This window comes from Crinia signifera, chromosome 1, assembly GCF_055691185.1.
Source record: "Crinia signifera chromosome 1, ASM5569118v1, whole genome shotgun sequence".
NCBI classification, from domain to species: domain Eukaryota; kingdom Metazoa; phylum Chordata; class Amphibia; order Anura; family Myobatrachidae; genus Crinia; species Crinia signifera.
In genome coordinates, this window is record NC_139217.1 from 477362252 (window position 1) to 477385032 (window position 22781).

At 48.1% G+C, this 22781-nt stretch overlaps 1 protein-coding gene across 1 annotated transcript in view; it reads left to right on the forward strand.

Annotated features, from left to right (window-relative positions):
* Positions 1 to 22781, forward strand: part of LOC146019912 (early activation antigen CD69-like) — a 115746-nt gene that overhangs the window by 5559 nt on the left and 87406 nt on the right. Inside the window, exon 3 of the mRNA XM_083152568.1 lies at positions 10574 to 10663. Within this exon, the coding sequence (XP_083008694.1) occupies positions 10574 to 10663 (90 nt within the window). The remainder of the gene's footprint in view (positions 1 to 10573; positions 10664 to 22781) is intronic.

Genomic DNA, 22781 nt, shown 5'->3' on the forward strand with positions numbered 1-22781 from the left:
CAATACACATAATACAGAGGATGTAGGTAGTACAGTAACAGACAATGCACATAATACAGAGGATGTCGGTAGAACAGTAACAGACAATGCACATAATACAGAGGATGTCGGTAGTACAGTAACAGACAATGCACATAATACAGAGGATGTCACTAGTACAGTCACAGACAATGCACATAATACAGAGGATGTCGGTAGTACAGTAACAGACAATGCACATAATACAGAGGATGTCGTTAGTACAGTCACAGACAATGCTGGTAGTACAGTAAAAGACAATGCACATAATACAGAGGATGTCGGTAGTACAGTAACAGACAATGCACATAATACAGAGGATGCTGGTAGTACAGTAACAGACAGTGCACATAATGCAAAGGATGTTGGTGGTACGGTAACAGACAATTCACATAATACAGAGGATGTAGATAGTACAGTAACGGACAATGCACATAATAAAGAGAATGTTTGTAGTACAGTAACAGACATAGCACATAATAGAGAGGATGTAGGTAGTACAGTAACAGACAATATGTATAATACAGAGGATGTTGGTAGTACAGTAACAGACAAGTCACATAATACAGAGGATGTCGGTAGTACAGTAACAGACAAGGCACATAATATAAAGGATGTCGGTAGTACAGTAACAGACAATGCACATAATACAGAGGATGTAGGTAGTACAGTAACAGACAATGCACATAATACAGAGGATGCTGGTAGTACAGTAACAGACAATGCACATAATACAGAGGATGTTGGTAGTACTGTGACAGACAATGCACATAATACAGAGGATGTCGGTGGTACAGTAACGGACAATGCACATAATACAGAGGATGTTGGTGGTACAGTAACAGACAATAGACATAATACAGAGGATGCTGGTAGTACAGTCACAGACAATGCGCATAATACAGAGGATGTCGGTGGTACAGTAACAGACAATGCACATAATACAGAGGATGTTGGTAGTACTGTGACAGACAATGCACATAATACAGAGGATGTCGGTAGTACAGTAACAGACAAAGCACATAATACAGAGGATATCGGTGGTACAGTAACAGACAATGCACATAATACAGAGGATGTCGGTAGTACAGTAACAGACAAAGCACATAATACAGAGGATATCGGTGGTACAGTAACAGACAATGCACATAATACAGAGGATGTTGGTGGTACAGTAACAGACAATAGACATAATACAGAGGATGCTGGTAGTACAGTCACAGACAATGCGCATAATACAGAGGATGTCGGTAGTATAGTAACAGACAATACACATAATACAGAGGATGTTGGTAGTACTGTGACAGACAATGCACATAATACAGAGGGTGTCGGTAGTACAGTGACAGACAATACACATAATACAGAGGATGTCGGTAGTACAGTAACAGACAATGCACATAATACAGAGGATGTAGCTGGTACAGTAACAGACAATGCACATAACACAGAGGATGTAGGTAGTACAGTAACAGACAATGCACATAATACAGAGGATGTAGGTAGTACAGTGACAGACAATGCACATAATACAGAGGATGTAGGTAGTGTCATGAACCATCATTTGGGTACCCCCGCACCTGGATCATGAGGGGGTAGACACCCCAAAATTCCTAAATACAGCCCAGAGACACAGACACCCTCTTAGCTGAATTCATAGACTGCAACCTCCTGGGAGCTGTGCCTCTCATACTAATGGAGCTATCCACAGGACTGTGTGTTCTATAGTAATAAAATGTGACTTTATTAGATACCAGTTGTTTCGGGAAGTAGTCCCTTGTTCTTATAAGTGTTGTGCCTATCAGGGCATATACCCCTGAGACTGATAGATGTCTGTCTCCGTAATGTACTGTTTATTGCATGTGTGCAATTTCCTGCCATCCAGTGTGTGAGTGATACATGGGAAAGCCAGGACTGACCCCCCCTCTCCCCCTGCGCTCACAACCCCCCTGCACAGGAAGCAGCAATCAGCTAAGGGGGCTGTGACATCACAAATGACTACAAGGGGTTAACATGGCTCATTATACAATCCCAAAGTGGACATTTTCCTTATCAGCATAATTACCTGGCCTTTGTTCTAAGGGCAGTCATTGCAGACTACATGTCTCCAAAACCACAGGGGGTCTCCACATAGCTCTGAGACACCTTCTAAAGAGCAGGATTGAAATCCCTCCAATCAGGACACTCCGTGAGGTCACCAGGGGAGCGGAGCATTCTGGGAGGATGGAAGTTTTGAAGAGGGCACGCACCAGGGGTGGGGGTTGTTGTTGAGTTTTGAGAGACTGCAGAGAGAGGCGGCTGCCAGGAACCAAGCCTGTCCGCCTGGTGCTGGTAGATGGGGACACAGACAAGCATACTGCCCCCACCAGAGCATCACAGGTGCCTGGCTTAAGTGTGCCAGCAGGAGCTGGGTGACTTTTGCAGGGTGCCCTACTCCCAGGAGTAGTGATTGGCGCAGGCCAAGATCAGCAGGACACCATCATCGCCCTCCCAGCAACCAACATCCAGCAGACGCAAGTATTCCCTGAGGTGGATATTCCCGGTATAGGGGCAGGGGTTCTTGCTTTGTGTGGTTCTAGTCATATTGGTCTATTCATAACTGTGTTTAATGTTAATGCTACCTGTATATATATGTACATAGTGTGGTTACGGTTTACATGTTTATTTAGTCTCTATGTAATAAAGGTTCCGTTGGACCTTGCTATTGCGTGCTTTCTGTGTGATCGCAGAATCGTGTGGGGCCCCAGGACCCGTGCAAAGCTGTAAACGCTGCCTTTCTCAAGGCGGAAAATACATGAGGCAAAAGTAATGCACATTATGAGCCTGGGGTCGTCACAGGTAGTACAGTAACAGACAATGCACATAATACAGAGGATGCTGGTAGTACAGTAACAGACAATGCACATAATACAGAGGATGTCGGTAGTACAGTAACAGACAAGTCACATAATACAGAGGATGTCGGTAGTACAGTAACAGACAAGGCACATAATACAGAGGATGTCGGTAGTACAGTCACAGACAATGCACATAATACGGAGGATGTCGGTAGTACAGTAACAGACAATGCACATAACACAGAGGATGTCGGCAGTACAGTAACAGACAATGCACATAATACAGAGGATGTAGGTAGTACAGTAACAGACAATGCATTTAATACAGAGGATGTTGGTAGTACAGTAACAGACAATGCACATAATACAGAGGATGTTGGTGGTACAGTAACAGACAATGCACATAATACAGAGGATGCAGGTAGTACAGTAACAGACAATGCACATAATACAGAGGATGTCGGTGGTACAGTAACAGACAATGCACATAATACAGAGGATGTCGGTAGTACAGTAACAGACAATGCACATAATACAGAGGATGTCGGTAGTACAGTCACAGACAATGCACATAATACAGAGGATGTCGGTTGTACAGTAACAGACAATGCACATAATACAGAGGATGTCGGTGGTACAGTAACAGACAATGCACATAATACAGAGGATGCAGGTAGTACAGTCACAGACAATGCACATAATACAGAGGATGTCGGTAGTACAGTCACAGACAATGCACATAATACAGAGGATGTCGGTAGTACAGTAACAGACAATGCACATAATACAGAGGATGTCGGTGGTACAGTAACAGACAATGCACATAATACAGAGGATGCAGGTAGTACAGTCACAGACAATACACATAATACAGAGGTTGTCGGTAGTACAGTAACAGACAATGCACATAATACAGAGGATGTAGGTAGTACAGTAGTAGACAATGCACATAATACAGAGGATGTAGGTAGTACAGTAGTAGACAATGCACATAATACAGAGGATGTCGGTAGTACAGTAACAGACAATAGACACAATACAGAGGATGGTGGTGGTACAGTAACAGACAGTGCACATAATACAGAGGATGTCGGTGGTACAGTAACAGACAATGCACATAATACAGAGGATGTAGGTAGTACAGTAACAGACAATGCACATAATACAGAGGATGTTGGTGGTACAGTAACGGACAATGCACATAATACAGAGGATGTTGGTGGTACAGTAACAGACAATAGACATAATACAGAGGAAGCTGGTAGTACAGTAACAGACAGTGCACATAATACAGAGGATGTTGGTGGTACAGTAACGGACAATGCACATAATACAGAGGATGTCGGTGGTACAGTAACGGACAATGCACATAATACAGAGGATGTTGGTGGTACAGTAACAGACAATAGACATAATACAGAGGATGCTGGTAGTACAGTCACAGACAATGCACATAATACAGAGGATGTAGGTAGTACAGTCACAGACAATGCACATATACAGAGGATGCAGGTAGTACAGTCATAGACAATGCACATAATACAGAGGATGTTGGTAGTACAGTAACAGACAATGCACATAATACAGAGGATGTAGGTAGTACAGTAACAGACAATGCACATAATACAGAGGGTGTAGGTAGTACAGTAACAGACAATGCACATAATACAGAGGATGTCGGTAGTACAGTAACAGACAATGCACATAATACAGAGGATGTCATTAGTACAGTAACGGACAATGCACATAATACAGAGGATGTCGGTAGTACAGTAACAGACAATGCACATAATACAGATGATGTCAGTAGGACAGTAACAAACAATACACATAATACAGAGGATGTAGGTAGTACAGTAACGGACAATGCACAGAATACAGAGGATGTCAGTAGTACAGTCACAGACAATGCACATAATACAGATGATGTCAGTAGGACAGTAACAGACAATGCACATAATACAGAGGATGTCGCTAGTACAGTAACATACAGTGCACATAATACAGAGGATGTTGGTAGTACAGTAACAGACAATGCACATAATACAGAGGATGCTGGTAGTACAGTAACAGACAATGCACATAATACAGAGGATGTCACTAGTACAGTAACAGACAATGCACATAATACAGAGGATGTCGGTAGTACAGTAATGGACAATGCACATAATACAGAGGATGTCGGTAGTACAGTAACAGACAAGGCACATAATACAGAGGATGTCGGTAGTACAGTCAAAGACCAGGCACATAATACAGAGGATGTCGGTAGTACAGTAACAGACAAGGCACATAATACAGAGGATGCAGGTAGTACAGTAACAGACAATGCACATAATACAGAGGATGTCGGTAGTACAGTAACAGACATTGCACATAATACAGAGGATGTCGGTAGTACAGTCACAGACAATGCACATAATACAGAGGATGTAGGTAGTACAGTAACAGACAATGCACATAATACAGAGGATGTCGGTAGTACAGTAACAGACAATGCACATAATACAGAGGATGTCGGTAGTACAGTAACAGACAATGCACATAATACAGAGGATGTCGGTAGTACAGTAACAGACAATGCACATAATACAGAGGATGTCGGTAGTACAGTAACAGACAATGCACATAATACAGAGGATGTCGGTAGTACAGTAACAGACAATGCACATAATACAGAGGATGTCGGTAGTACAGTAACAGACAATGCACATAATACAGAGGATGTCGGTAGTACAGTGACAGACAAGGCACATAATACAGAGGATGTCGGTAGTACAGTAACAGACAATGCACATAATACAGAGGATGTCGGTGGTACAGTAACGGACAATGCACATAATACAGAGGATGTCGGTAGTACAGTAACAGACAATGCACATAATACAGAGGATGCTGGTAGTACAGTAACAGACAATGCACATAATACAGAGGATGTCGTAGTACAGTAACAGACAATGCACATAATACAGAGGATGTAGGTAGTACAGTAACAGACAATGCACATAATAAAGAGGATGTCGGATAGTACAGTAACAGACAATGCACATAATACAGAGGATGTCGGTGGTACAGTAACGGACAATGCACATAATACAGAGGATGCTGGTAGTACAGTAACAGACAATGCACATAATACAGAGGATGTCGGTAGTACAGTAACAGACAATGCACATAATACAGAGGATGTCGGTAGTACAGTAACAGACAATGCACATAATACAGAGGATGTCGGTAGTACAGTAACAGACAATGCACATAATACAGAGGATGCCGGTAGTACAGTAACAGACAATGCACATAATACAGAGGATGCAGGTAGTACAGTAACGGACAATGCACATAATACAGAGGATGTCGGTAGTACAGTAACGGACAATGCACATAATACAGAAGATGTCGGTAGTACAGTAACAGACAATGCACATAATACAGAGGATGTCGGTAGTACAGTAACAGACAATGCACATAATACAGAGGATGTCGGTAGTACAGTAACAGACAATGCACATAATACAGAGGATGCTGGTAGTACAGTAACAGACAATGCACATAATACAGAGGATGTAGGTAGTACAGTCACAGACAATGCACATAATACAGAGGATGTAGGTAGTACAGTCACAGACAGTGCACATAATACAGAGGATGTCGGTAGTACAGTAACAGACAATGCACATAATACAGAGGATGCTGGTAGTACAGTAACAGACAATGCACATAATACAGAGGATATTGGTGGTACAGTAACAGACAAGTCACAGACAAAAGATACCCTTGAGCACACAGTAAGCATAATGCAGGGTTGGTGCAGCATTTTGGATAATAACTTCCATGGGTTGTGTACTCCACCCTGACACGGTACCAGGTACGGCAGCCATTTTAGGCGCTCTGTATGGGTGGAATAGATCACTCCTAAAAGAAATTACACAAAATGGGTGATTTCAGTGTATACTTAGGTCCATGTATTTTTCATCCCATCCACAAGTGCACCAGATGAGGCAGCCATGGTGGGCGCACTACGGAGGTTACACTGTAGGAGGTGAGCCATACAAGGACCCAATGCAGATACTAGAAAGCAAATACTTGTGTGGTAGTATGATAAACCCTGCACAGAGACATCCACGTGACCCACACCCTGCCCGCAGAGATACCATCTGAGGTAACCAGCTTGGTGCCCTGCATAGGTCAGCACTGGCAGGGGGTGCAATCTGCGGAGGTACACATTACAGGAATAGCACATGGTGGGGTAGATGTGTGCTGCAGGGGGGGGGGGGGAGGGAAGACATGAACACACCTGATGACAGGGAAATATTTAGAAATCATTTTCATAGTGTCATCAATGCCCTGGTCTCATGAGAGCAGTACAGTTGGTTATGAGAAAGTGGGGGCACATTCAATTATGGGGGCCCTGATGCTTCCCCCCCCCCCCCCCCCCCCACAGCTCCATGCTCATCATGAGGGGTAGGCCTGGTGTTCTCAGCCGTAGGGGTGGTGGGTCTGGTCTGGTGTTCTCATGGCAAAGGTGAGTTGAGGCCACATGATGTTCCTGAGTTGTGTGGTTATAATGCCGTCCTTCAGAAGTAACGATGGTTTGATAGTTTATAACTAGACCCCTAACGTCCTGAAGGATTCATGTCCCAAACTATACTGAACATATCAGCCTACATGTGTCCATCCTGAATTAACTGCCCCTCCCAATACACCTCCCCCCACCAGCAAAAGGTGCTCATCAGACCTAACATATGTAACACTATCCCAATATACAAAGCCCAGGAAAAACCACAATAACAGCTTTTTACAGTTACAAGCAGCTGTGATATTCTGCAGTGTAATTACCTGTTGATGAAATGAGCGAGGAGTCAATTCACAATCGATATCTAATGAAGATATAAGTTATAACTACTACTCAGGAGGGGGCTGGCCACACCTCCCTGCATTGGCCACACCTCCCTGCATTGGCCACACCCCTCCCCATGACCTGGGCCCAACACAGCGGTCGGCTCCCCTAGATATTTCCTTAGGTGATTGCTCTTCCTGCATCGCCTCTTATAAAGCAATGCTGACCAGATGTGTTACCACCTCGGCCACTGGAGAGGGGGAAGTAATACTCTCTGTGCTGGCAATCGCTTCCAGACCAACCATCATGGGCAGAGAGAGAGGGCAGGGGGGAGACTAGAGGGAGAGAGTGTGGGGAAACCAGGGGTAGAGAGAGTGGGTGGGAGGGCAGGGGCAGAGAAAGAGGGCGGTAGGAGACCAGGGGAAGGGAGAGGGAGTGGGGAGAGAGAGAGAGGGTGGGAGAGACCAGGGGTAGAGAGATGGTGGGTAGAGACCAGGGGTATAAAATGATAGAGAAACGTAGGCCAGAGAGAGGGGGATACAGAAAGGCGAGTGATAGACAACAACCCAGGACCAGAGAAAGTGACTGAGAAGCTTCAGGGAAAGTGTTTTGTACCTGTGGCTGCTCCTGCTGAGGACAGCACAGCTTCTCTTCCACCTGCTGAGGACAGCACAGCTTCTCTTCCACCTGCTGAGGACAGCACAGCTTCTCTTCCACCTGCTGAGGACAGCACAGCTTCTCTTCCACCTGCTGAGGACAGAACAGCTCCTCCTCCACCTGCTGAGGATGGCTCATCTTCTCCTCCTCCTGCTGGGGATGACACAGCTCCTTCTCTTTCTGCGATGGATGACACAGCCTGTCCTCCTCTTGCTGGGGATGACACAGCTCCTTCTATTTCTGCTGTGGATGACACAGCTCCTCTTCCTCCTCCTGCTGGGGATGACACAGCTCCTCTATCTCCTCCTCCTGTTTGGATGACACAGCTCCACTTCCTCCTCCTGCTGGGGATGACACAGCTCCTTCTCTTTCTGCTGTGGATGACACAGCTCCTCCTCCACCTGCTGAGGGTGGCTCAGCTTCTCCTCCTCCTGCTGGGGATGACACAGCTCCTTCTCTTTCTGCTGTGGATGACACAGCTCCTCCTCCACCTGCTGAGGGTGGCTCAGCTTCTCCTCCTCCTGCTGGGGATGACACAGCTCCTTCTCTTTCTGCTGTGGATGACACAGCTCCTTCTCTTTCTGTTGTGGATGACACAGCTCCTCTACCTCCTCCTGCTGGGGATGACACAGCTCCTTCTCTTTCTGCTGTGGATGACACAGCTCCTCTACCTCCTGCTGGGGATGACACAGCTCCTTCTTTTTCTGCTGTGGATGACACAGCTCCTCTTCCTCCTCCTGTTGGGATGACACAGCTCCTCTTCCTCCTCCTGTTGGGATGACACAGCTCCTCTTCCTCCTCCTGTTGGGCATGACACAGCTCCTTCTCTTTCTGCTGTGGATGACACAACTCGTCTTCCTCATCCTGTTGGGGATGACACAGCTCCTCTACCTCCTCCTGTTGGGGTTGACACCACTCCTTCTCTTTCTGCTGTGGATGACACAGCTCCTCTTCCTCCTCCTGTTGGGCATGACACAGCACCTCCTCCTCCTGGGGATGGTAAAGCTTCTCCCACTGAAAGGGATGGCACAGCTCCTCCTACTCCTGCTGATATTGGCATCGCCCAGTATGTAAGTGCCAGTAAGGATGACATACTATAATTTACTTAATTGAATATTTTTTTCTAAACTACTCAATAAGAAACTTTTGGCCTAGGGGGCAAAGAAAATAATTCTGATACTTTATGGTGTCAAGATTACAAAAAGTTTGGGAACCACCGGCTGCCGTGGTGCCTCTGCTCTGTCTGCCGGTACAAAGCTGTCGTATCACTATGTAATGAGGAGATGGTGATCATTGCACCATGGCTCTGCACATATGAGTGAACCCCAGCATCCAGGCCCCACATCGGGTTGGGATCATTTGGTCTATTGCATTATGGTCGAAAGTCATAAGGTCGAATCCATTAGGTCGACATGCTAAAAGGTCGACATGACTCTAGGTCGACATGGGAAAAGGTCGACATGATTCTAGGTCGAAAGGTCATTAGTTCGACAGGTCATTAGTTCGACAAGGTCATTAGTTCGACATTGTCTATGTCGACATTCACAAGGTCGACATGGGGTTTTTCACTGTTTTTTTACCTGAATGTCAACACAGTCGACATGGACACAGTTTAAAGTGCACTGCATCCCCTCGCATCGCTCGCTGCGCTCGCAATGCGTCGGGCGCGGTGCCTCGCTACGCTCGGCACACTATTTTATTCTCCCACCACGCCCTAGTGGATGGTAGGGCATGAAATACCGCCTGTCGGCACATGTTGGCTCAAAAAACAGTGAAAAACTCCATGTCGACCTTGTGAATGTCGACATAGACAATGTCGAACTAATGACCTTGTCGAACTAATGACCTGTCGAACTAATGACCTTTCGAACTAGAATCATGTCGACCTTTTCCCATGTCGACCTAGAGTCATGTCGACCTTTTAGCATGTCGACCTAATGGATTCGACCTAATGACTGTCGACCATAATGCAGTAGACCAAATGACCGCATCCCCCCACATCGGCCCAGACTGTGACATGTTCATTTTTTCTTTAGCTAATTAATGGGTGGATGGAGTTAAAAAATGTGAACAGTTATTGTAGCACTGTATTTTCTGCTCCTGATACCTGGGGCCCCTCTAAACAGCGGGGCCCACTACTATTATCCCCCACCCTCCATCAGGGTTCTGGTACAGCAGTGTTTCCCAAATGCTGTCACTAACCTCTGCTCTCTTATCCCAGTCTCTCTGCAGGGCAATGACATCACAGTCACATATGCAGCCATTAGCAAAAAACCTGGAAAGAAGGAATCATCTGCAAAGATGCAGGAAGGTATAGTCTGTAATTACATCATCAGACCATATATACCCTCATCACACGCTGTATCTGTCCTGTCAGACCGTATATACCCTCATCACACGCTGTATCTGTCCTGTCAGACCGTATATACCTCATTACACGCTGTATCTGTCCTGTCAGACCGTATATACCCTCATCACACGCTGTATCTGTCCTGTCAGACCGTATATACCTCATCACACGCTGTATCTGTCCTGTCAGACCGTATATACCTCATCACACGCTGTATCTGTCCTGTCAGACCGTATATACCTCATCACACGGTGTATCTGTCAGACCGTATATACCCTCATCACACGCTGCATCTGTCCTGTCAGACCGTATATACCCTCATCACACGCTGTATCTGTCCTGTCAGACCGTATATACCTCATCACACGCTGTATCTGTCCTGTCAGACCGTATATACCTCATCACAAGCTGTATCTGTCCTGTCAGACCGTATATACCCTCATCACACGCTGCATCTGTCCTGTCAGACCGTATATACCCTCATCACACGCTGCATCTGTCCTGTCAGACCGTATATACCGCATCACACGCTGCATCTGTCCTGTCAGACCGTATATACCTCATCACACGCTGTATCTGTCCTGTCAGACTGTATATACCTCATCACACGCTGTATCTGTCCTGTCAGACCGTATATACCTCATCACACGCTGTATCTGTCCTGTCAGACCGTATATACCTCATTACACGCTGTATATGTCCTGTCAGACCGTATATACCTCATCACACGCTGTATATGTCCTGTCAGACCATATATACCTCATCACACGCTGTATCTGTCCTGTCAGACCGTATATACCTCATCACACGCTGTATCTGTCCTGTCAGACTGTATATACCTCATCACACGCTGTATCTGTCCTGTCAGACCGTATATACCTCATCACACGCTGTATCTGTCCTGTCAGACCGTATATACCTCATTACACGCTGTATCTGTCCTGTCAGACCGTATATACCTCATCACGCGCTGTATATGTCCTGTCAGACCATATATACCTCATCACGCGCTGTATCTGTCCTGTCAGACCGTATATACCTCATCACACGCTGTATCTGTCCTGTCAGACCGTATATACCTCATCACACGCAGTATCTGTCCTGTCAGACCGTATATACCCTCATCACACGCTGCATCTGTCCTGTCAGACCGTATATACCCTCATCACACGCTGTATCTGTCCTGTCAGACCGTATATACCCTCATCACACGCTGTATCTGTCTTGTCAGACCGTATATACCCTCATCACACGCTGCATCTGTCCTGTCAGACCGTATATACCTCATCACACGCTGTATCTGTCCTGTCAGACCGTATATACCTCATCACACGCTGTATCTGTCCTGTCAGACCGTATATACCTCATCCCACGCTGTATCTGTCCTGTCAGACCGTATATAGCTCATCACATGCTGTATCTGTCCTGTCAGACCGTATATACCTCATCACACGCTGTATATGTCCTGTCAGACCTTATATACCCTCATCACACGCTGTATCTGTCCTGTCAGACCGTATATACCCTCATCACACGCTGTATCTGTCCTGTCAGACTGTATATACCTCATCACAAGCTGTATCTGTCCTGTCAGACCGTATATACCTCATCACACGCTGTATCTGTCCTGTCAGACCGTATATACCTCATCACACGCTGTATATGTCCTGTCAGACCGTATATACCCTCATCACACGCTGTATCTGTCCTGTCAGACCGTATATACCCTCATCAAACGCTGTATCTGTCCTGTCAGACAGTATATACCTCATCACACGCTGTATCTGTCCTGTCAGACCGTATATACCTCATCACACGCTGTATATGTCCTGTCAGACCGTATATACCTCATCACACGCTGTATATGTCCTGTCAGACCGTATATACCCTCATCACACGCTATATCTGTCCTGTCAGACCGTATATACCCTCATCACACGCTGTATCTGTCCTGTCAGACCGTATATACCTCATCACACGCCGTATCTGTCCTGTCAGACCGTATATACCTCATTACACGCCGTATCTGTCCTGTCAGACCGTATATACCTCATCACACGCTGTATCTGTCCTGTCAGACCGTATATACCTCATCACACGCTGTATCTGTCCTGTCAGACCGTATATACCTCATCACACGCTGTATCTGTCCTGTCAGACCGTATATACCTCATCACACGCTGCATCTGTCCTGTCAGACCGTATATACCTCATCACACGCTGCATCTGTCCTGTCAGACCGTATATACCCTCATCACACGCTGTATCTGTCCTGTCAGACTGTATATACCTCATCACACGCTGTATCTGTCCTGTCAGACCGTATATACCTCATCACACGCTGTATCTGTCCTGTCAGACCGTATATACCTCATCACACGCTGTATCTGTCCTGTCAGACTGTATATACCTCATCACACGCTGTATCTGTCCTGTCAGACCGTATATACCTCATCACACGCTGTATCTGTCCTGTCAGACCGTATATACCTCATCACACGCTGTATCTGTCCTGTCAGACTGTATATACCTCATCACACGCTGCATCTGTCCTGTCAGACCGTATATACCCTCATCACACGCTGCATCTGTCCTGTCAGACCGTATATACCCTCATCACACGCTGTATCTGTCCTGTCAGAACGTATATACCTCATCACATGCTGTATCTGTCCTGTCAGACCGTATATACCTCATTACACGCTGTATCTGTCCTGTCAGACCGTATATACCTCATCACACGCTGTATCTGTCCTGTCAGACCGTATATACCTCATCACACGCTGTATCTGTCCTGTCAGACCGTATATAACTCATCACACGCTGTATCTGTCCTGTCAGACCGTATATACCTCATCACACGCTGTATCTGTCCTGTCAGACCGTATATACCTCATCACACGCTGTATCTGTCCTGTCAGACCGTATATACCTCATCACACGCTGTATATGTCCTGTCAGATCGTATATACCCTCATCACACGCTGTATCTGTCCTGTCAGACCGTATATACCCTCATCACACGCTGTATCTGTCCTGTCAGACCGTATATACCTCATCACACGCTGTGTCTGTCCTGTCAGACCGTATATACAGTACCTCATCACACGCTGTATCTGTCCTGTCAGACCGTATATACCTCATCACACGCTGTATCTGTCCTGTCAGACCGTATATACCTCATCACACGCTGTATCTGTCCTGTCAGACCGTATATACCTCATCACACGCTGTATCTGTCCTGTCAGACCGTATATACCTGATTACACGCTGTATCTGTCCTGTCAGACCGTATATACCTCATCACATGCTGTATCTGTCCTGTCAGACCGTATATACCTCATCACACGCTGTATCTGTCCTGTTAGACCGTATATACCCTCATCACACGCTGTATCTGTCCTGTCAGACCGTATATACCTCATCACACGCTGTATCTGTCCTGTCAGACCGTATATACCTCATCACACGCTGTATCTGTCCTGTCAGACCGTATATACCGCATCACACGCTGCATCTGTCCTGTCAGACCGTATATACCCTCATCACACGCTGTATCTGTCCTGTCAGACCGTATATACCTAATCACACGCAGTATATGTCCTGTCAGACCGTATATACCTCATCACACGCTGCATCTGTCCTGTCAGACCGTATATACCTCACCACACGCTGTATCTGTCCTGTCAGACCGTATATACCCTCATCACACGCTGTATCTGTCCTGTCAGACCGTATATACCTGATTACACGCTGTATCTGTCCTGTCAGACCGTATATACCTTAACACACGCTGTATCTGTCCTGTCAGACCGTATATACCTCATCACACGCTGTATCTGTCCTGTCAGACCGTATATACCTCATCACACGCTGTATCTGTCCTGTCAGACCGTATATACCCTCATCACACGCTTTATCTGTCCTGTCAGACCGTATATACCTCATCACACGCTGCATCTGTCCTGTCAGACCGTATTAAGTAGCCTAGTGAATATGTTGCTTGTACTCTTATAACTACTTAACGGCCTAGAAATAACTTCACACGTAGACACTTATCTAAAATAAAGACGCGACACCAATAGCTTAGATTAAACTGTCATACTTATTTATTTAAGAACTGGTATGACCCCCGATAAAGGGGATGGCAAAGACCAGGCACCTGAGACCAGAGACCGTTCAGGGGTGTTGCCCCGGGCAACGACCAGGTCGTTCCCAAATTCCTACACACCCCTTACCAAAGGCACAGCCCGCCCTGCGTGGACATCCCCCCGCCTCTAAGGCCTGACGCGAACATATCCGCCTAAATGTTCGTCGCCCCACCGCGCTGAGTCGAGGCCCGTCCGCCCTCCTGGCAAGGAGAGGGGTAATACCACGCAGGGACCACCTGACGCCCTTCTAGAATCCTGGTCGAGGGTGCTGTCCCGCCAATTTTAAAATTAATTAGCCAATTGAATCAAATTTTTGTGAGGCAAAGCCTTTAGAAGAAAGGGAAGGGAGGGTGGGGATCAAAGAATCAAAGAGGGCGCATACCCTTGCTACCCTAACCTATATACCCCTGACCTGGGGTGCAACCCCCTTCGCCCCCCATTGGTGGGGGCTTCCCGCCCGGGATTAACCCCTCCTTCTATGCCCTGTCTCTCTCACTCAACTTTATTTACACAGCCCAATTCACAGTCTCTTAACTGCACTTGGGCTTATTCAGCCCTCGTTTTAACTAAGTAGCCTAGTGAATATGTTGCTTGTACTCTTATAACTACTTAACGGCCTAGAAATAACTTCACACGTAGACACTTATCTAAAATAAAGACGCGACACCAATAGCTTAGATTAAACTGTCATACTTATTTATTTAAGAACTGGTATGACCCCCGATAAAGGGGATGGCAAAGACCAGGCACCTGAGACCAGAGACCGTTCAGGGGTGTTGCCCCGGGCAACGACCAGGTCGTTCCCAAATTCCTACACACCCCTTACCAAAGGCACAGCCCGCCCTGCGTGGACATCCCCCCGCCTCTAAGGCCTGACGCGAACATATCCGCCTAAATGTTCGTCGCCCCACCGCGCTGAGTCGAGGCCCGTCCGCCCTCCTGGCAAGGAGAGGGGTAATACCACGCAGGGACCACCTGACGCCCTTCTAGAATCCTGGTCGAGGGTGCTGTCCCGCCACAGCAATGGTACTTCTCTACTGCCCTGTGCACCTAGTACCAATGCCCCGCCATACCCTACAGTAATGACACCCACTAAATTAACTGTTTAAAAATATCACCCAGAAAAATCGCCATGCCCTCCTCTGAGAGGTGCACTCCATCTGGCCTGTACATGCCTGGTTTCTCCTTCACAATGTTCGGGTGCCTAACTGCCATTCCCCCTTGCCTTAAGACAAACCTAGTCAAAGCGTGATTCAGCTTTTTCCTAGCCTTCTCAATTGCCACAGGGTTTTTGGCGCCTCTCCATGAAAAACGTGGTACAATGTCTGACCATACCAGCTTCAAGCCACTCCACTTACGCAACAAAAACATCAGATCTTTCTCCATTTTTATCCTTAGAGCAATGCCTGTAGTTTTAGCCAGGTCGTTGCCTCCCAGATGTATAACTAGTGTATCGGGCTTGACAAAACCGCTACTCTTCTTTTCCAAAAACCCCAACAAGTCCTTCCACAACATGCCTCTAACACCTAACCATCTCACTGATTTTGCCTTTGCTAACACTGGCGATGTTCTGGCTAGGCTATTTCTTTCTGCCCAGAAAAAGTATGAGTGACCTACAAACCAAATCACCCCCGTGGGGCCAAGGGGAAGGGGAAGGGCTGAAAAGAAAGCAGAACCTAATGATTAGTATCCATACTTATGCTCTATAGTAACAATTAACGGGTTTAGACTGAGGTCCAAGTGGAGGTGAAAAACTCAAAAACCTCTAGAGGGCTTCTTAGTTTGGGGCCAGATTGAATTAAGCACCTCTTAGAGGAAAAATAAAAAATTCACTCCACACCGACGATTGCGGAACGCTAGCCGTTCCCCAACCGTTTGTAAACGAGACGTTTTTGGACCCGCGCAACAGGCGCATGCTATACTTAACTTGTAATTAACTTATACTGCTATACTTAACTTACAATCAACTTACACTTATATTTTATAACTAAAGCATTTCAACTCTAACGTATTTCTTAAAGCTATTGGATTTCCACCTGCCCACGGCCTTGATTGCGCTCTGTGGCAAACCCGCCACTGCTGCTGACGTGGCTGCGTCAATCCTGAACGAATGCGTTCCGAAATCCTCAGGTCTTAGCCCTATCGCCGCTAGGCCCTTTTTCATTACTGCAGCGAATTGAAACTTCGTTAGCGGCGATCCGTCTGCGTGCGCTAAGAATTGTGCGGCTGCACCCTGTCTCAATGCCACATACTCCCCAGCTAGAGTAACTGGGCAAATACTTTTCACTAGGTGTGGTCTTAGCGTGATCCAGGTGCCCCTGCCTTGCTGGTCTGTCTTAGACCTCTTCAGCTTGCATAGCACCTGTTCCTTGCCAACCACCACATCCTCCCAAAGTATGCCTGAGTGTACTTTCTTATTGCGCGCAGTTAGCTCACTAACCCTAAATGCGCCATGGAAAGCCCAGGCGTAAGCCACTCTAAAAAGTGCCAACTCCGAGGCATTTTCTGCCACCGATGCCAAGCCCTGTAATAGCTCTACCAACTTCACCTCGTCCAATGGGCGTCTATTATCTGGTTGAACTGGCTGTACCCTAGACCAACCCTTCATCGCTTTACTTAGAATAAAAGACTTCGTTGGGTCTGGCATGTTGAATAACCGGCAATGAAAAGCTATTCCCGCCAATGTCGCCGCCATAGCCGACTTGGACCTGCCACTATTGTAGTTGCCCCAAACGAAAGCCAGGAGGCAGTCGTCAACAGACTTACCCCTGGCCTCCGGCAGCTGCTGGTATCTACACCAATCCTCCCAGGCTTTTTCGTATGCCCTACGAGTCGCTGGCGCCAATGACCGAAATGCCAATTCTGTCATGCCGGCTCTATCACCTGCCAGACAGAATTTGGACAACTTAGGCCGGCCTCGGCTGCTGTTGGAGCTAGGGCGCGGAATCTGGTGAACTGAAATCTTGATAAAGCGTCTGCCACTTCATTGTCCACCCCTGGTACGTGCTCAGCCCTGAAATTGATATTGTTCTTTAAACAAACAAGGACAAGGTGCCTCAGCAATCTCAATGCTTCCGGCGATGTGGCCCTTTGATTGTTTACTGCGTGAACAACCCCTAAATTATCGCACCAGAAGACTATGTTTCTGTTTGCTAGCTGGCCAGCCCATAGCTCCACTGCGACTATAATGGGGAAGAGTTCCAGTAATAACATGTTTACTGTAAACCCTCTGTCAATCCAGGATTGAGGCCACTTCTCGCAGCACCACTCCCCCTGAAAGAAGGCACCAAAACCAGATGATCCCGCAGCGTCCGTAAAGAGCTGCACGTCCCAGTTTGAAGCCGCCTCAGACTGCCACATTATGCGCCTGTTAAAGTCAACCAAGAATTCGGACCATGTCCTCAGATCATCCTTGATTTCCTTTCCCAAGCGGACTGTGTGGTGTGGGTCCCTGACCCCCGCCGTGGCCCTTTCCAATTTCCTGCAGAAAACCCTGCCCATGGGTATCACCCTACAGGCAAAATTTAAAGAACCCAGTAGGGACTGGACAGTTCGTAGCTGGACCCTCTTTCTAGCCCCGCAATCGACTATCAGCTCCCGCAGCTTGTGGACCTTGTCCGCTGGCAGCCTACAGCAACCTTCCCCGGTATCTATTTCAATACCAAGGTACGCCAGGACCGTTACCGGTCCCTCTGTTTTGTCGTGGGCTATGGGAACTCCTAAAGAACTGAAAACTCTTAACGCTACTTGTAATGTCTCCCCACATTCTGCTCGACCTGCTGGTCCTGCTATGAGGAAATCATCCAGATAGTGGGCCACCCCTCTGGAGCCAGCCTCCCTCTGGATGCACCATTGAAGAAAAGTACTAAATTTTTCAAAATATGAGCAAGATATCGAGCAGCCCATGGGGAGACATTTATCTATGTAATAGGCCCCTTGCATCTTAAAACCCATAAATCTGAACGATTCTGGGTGTAGTGGAAGCAGCCTAAAAGCAGATTCTATGTCCAACTTGGCCATAAGGGCCCCTGGGCCAAAACTTTTAACCAAACTAAGAACTTCATCGAATAACTGGTAGCGAACGCTTGCCAATTCCTCTGGAATGGCATCGTTGACGGAATTGCCGGGTGGGTGGGACAGGTGCTGTATCAGGCGAAATTTGCCTGGGGTCTTTTTGGGCACCACACCCAGCGGTGATATGCACAGGTCAGGTATAGGGAGTACCTCAAATGGTCCCTCCATCCTGCCCAGCTTGACCTCATTTATCACCTTGTCCCTAACCACCTCCGGCAATTCCCTGGCTGACTTTAAATTCTTATTTGTGGATGTGTAAAAACTTTTTGGGATGGGTAAAGAAAAACCATGAACAAAACCCTCCAACAAAAACTCTGCATCGAGCTTATTGGGGTACTCTTTTAAATAAAGGGTCAACTGTTTTATGATTATAGGGGATTCTGCCTTATTTAGAGCTAGCCGCTCCCTCTCCGGTGTCCCCCGACTTACTACCCCCTTTGCAGGATTTAGCAGGGTGGCCTGCTCCACAGATCTTACATTCGTGCTTAAAACGGCACTTGGCCCCTCTGTCACATTTACCGTCGTTGTAAGCGAAACAACGCCCTTTCCCCCCGGATTTCCCCGATGCTTTTCCCCCTTGAAAGGACTTCTTCCCGGCGGGTTCTGTCATGGGCTGGCTTTTCCCTATAACCTCCCACCAGATCTCAACATGCTTTGAGCCCATGGGCATGATGGGGGTGCCCTCGTGACATAGCCTGAACTTCTCATCATATTCCCTCCACGCCGGGCCCTTATAACTCATAAAAGTCTCATTTATGAGATGCAAGTATCTAATCACATTCAAGTATTCAGTGGGTCTGAGCGTTAAGTAACACGATGAGAAGGCCAGAAATCCCCTTAACCAGTTATGGAAGCCCTTAAAGGCAGCTTCGCCGTTGGGCGTGGCCTTCTTTGCTTTATCGAATTCCTTCTTCATTTCTGTTGTTATAGTAAAGAAATCGATAAATTTCCCTTTGCGGATTTTTTCCCTAACTCCCTTCCTGAGCCCTCGAGCTACCGCCGTATTAGAGCAGTGCGATGCCCCAGTATCCGCTGGCGCTGCTGGTGTGCTACTTTTCCTCTTACGCTTTTTTCCCTGCACCTCCTTTGCCACTTGTTTCGCGACTAGCTTTGCTAGCTTGCGCGGGCGTTTAGTAGCGCCTGAGTCATCACTACCCCCTGAAGATGCTGAAGACCCTGACTCACCCGAAGACGACCCTTCCTCTTCACCATCTCCCTCTTGCGACGTGTTCTCGTCAACTTCAACCACTGATTCGCTCGCAGGTGCTTCTTTTGCGGCCGAGGATTCTCCCGCTTTCTTGGATGTCTGGACAGCTGATGCTTTCTCCCCTAGAGTCGACCGCGGAGTTGCTGTGCGTGCTGACCTCTCACGAGACCTCGACCCCAAGGACGGCACCGGTGAAGTTGGACGTGTTTCAGAGGCTGAAATAGAAGGGGCGTCAATAACTGTGCGACTGGGTAAAGCCGAAGCCAGATCGACCACTTCCGTTGCCCCTAAGTCTACCTGCAATGCCGGCCCGCGAGCGCTAGACCTATGCATATCTGCCACAACCTCCCCTTGCCTAAGGTGACTGTCAGGGTTCCTCGCGAAATGGCCCCTTGGCGGCGGCGCCCAGCCCCCGTACGGCTGCATTTGATATCCCGGGAACCCATATCCCCCTTGTTGGATGTAAGGGTTGTATGCTGGCATGCCTACATTGAAAGAGTGGCCGGGCCCAGAACCCCAGTAGGGGAACTGAGGCCCGCCGTAACTCCCAAATGTTTGGTACTGCATGGGCCATTGCCCCTGCCCCTGCTGCCCCATGAATTGCTGAGGTAAGAAATGGGTTGGACCTCCCTGGGCCCTGTTAAATTGTGGGCCTGACGCATAGATGTGTTGATTTTGGGTCCCATAACCCCCTAAACCTGGTGCCAAAATTCCCTGGGGAGGCTGGAAGCCTGTTCCCCGACCCTGGTCCTCATAAAACAGCTCCCCGGCCGGGGGGTGTGTTGCACCCTGCCCGTAATGCCCTCCCGCCAATGGGGCTTGCATACGCCATAGCCTGGGCCTTGGTTCATTGTATTGCCCCGGTGTAGGGCCACCTGTGATGACCATCATGGGGCTAGGCCCCCTGCCCGGGCGACCCTCCCCCACTTCCACGAAGCCAGCTTGGTTGCTGGCACCCTGTGAGCCTGCATCCCTGGCCTCCCTTCCTGCCTGTTCAGACTCTTGTGCCTGCACCTCTGCTGCCTGGCCAGCAGATGGAGCTTCTGCCCTTATGCTGCTGTTATTCCCAGGGGAGTCAGCAGGGGGAGCTGCCGCCCCCCTGTCTCCCGACTGAGGCACCGAGACCGCGCAGGGAGCTGCGCGGTCTCCGTCCCCACTGACACTCCCCTCCCTCCCTGCTGATTGACGCGAGGGGGAAGCCGCCTGACTGCCGCCGTCTCCGGCGCGCATGAGAGAGCCAGGTGAGCGCGAGGAGACAGCTGACGCGCCTCCCGGCTCTCCTTCTCTACAGGCCGCGGCCGCCATCCCGGACGAGCCGGCATCCCCGCCACCCGCCGCCATTACGCCCCCAGGTCCCTGAGGCTGAAAGTCACCTGCGGAGGGAGCAGGAGGGGGAGTCCTTGCGCCCGACCCGCCACTACCGTGAGCGGCGGGTGACACAGGCCGCGAACCACCGCCTCCGGCTACCAGCACCACCGAGCGGCCACTAACATCCCCACGCCCAGGGACATGGCTGAGCGGGCGCGCGGCGTCCGCCAGCCAGCGCGGCGGTGGGGCATTCCTTCTGGGTCTGTTAGACATATTCCACCTGAGGTAAGACGCTGCTAAGCTTTACTTATCTTTCTCTGTGACGCTGATCCCTGCAGATCAAAGAATCAAAGAGGGCGCATACCCTTGCTACCCTAACCTATATACCCCTGACCTGGGGTGCAACCCCCTTCGCCCCCCATTGGTGGGGGCTTCCCGCCCGGGATTAACCCCTCCTTCTATGCCCTGTCTCTCTCACTCAACTTTATTTACACAGCCCAATTCACAGTCTCTTAACTGCACTTGGGCTTATTCAGCCCTCGTTTTAACATACCCTCATCACACGCTGTATCTGTCCTATCAGACCGTATATACCTCATCACATGCTGTATCTGTCCTGTCAGACCGTATATACCTCATCACACGCTGTATCTGTCCTGTCAGACCGTATATACCTCATCACACGCTGTATCTGTCCTGTCAGACCGTATATACCTCCATACCCTCCAACATGACCCATTCCATTAGGTACAAAATGCTCTGTTCCTGGACTTCCCTGCCAGTGGCAGTTACAGATGTGAGCCTGCAGCACAGTCCAATATTCAAAAAGGGGAGCCACACCAGCTGCCATCCCAAACATCACTGAGAGTTGATGTGACCCCTCTCTTTGAATATTGGACTTTGCTGTAGACTCACATCTGTAACTGTCACTGGCAGGGAAGTCCAGGAACAGAGCATTTTGTACCTAATGGGATGGGTCATGTTGGAGGGTATGTACCTCATCACAAGCTGTATCTGTCCTGTCAGACCGTATATACCTCATCACACGCTGTATCTGTCCTGTCAGACCGTATATACCTCATCACACGCTGTATCTGTCCTGTCAGACCGTATATACCCTCATCACACGCTGTATCTGTCCTGTCAGACCGTATATACCTCATCACACGCTGTATCTGTCCTGTCAGACCGTATATACCCTCATCACACGCTGTATCTGTCCTGTCAGACCGTATATACCTCATCACACGCTGTATCTGTCCTGTCAGACCGTATATACCTCATCACACGCTGTATCTGTCCTGTCAGACCGTATATACCTCATCACATGCTGTATCTG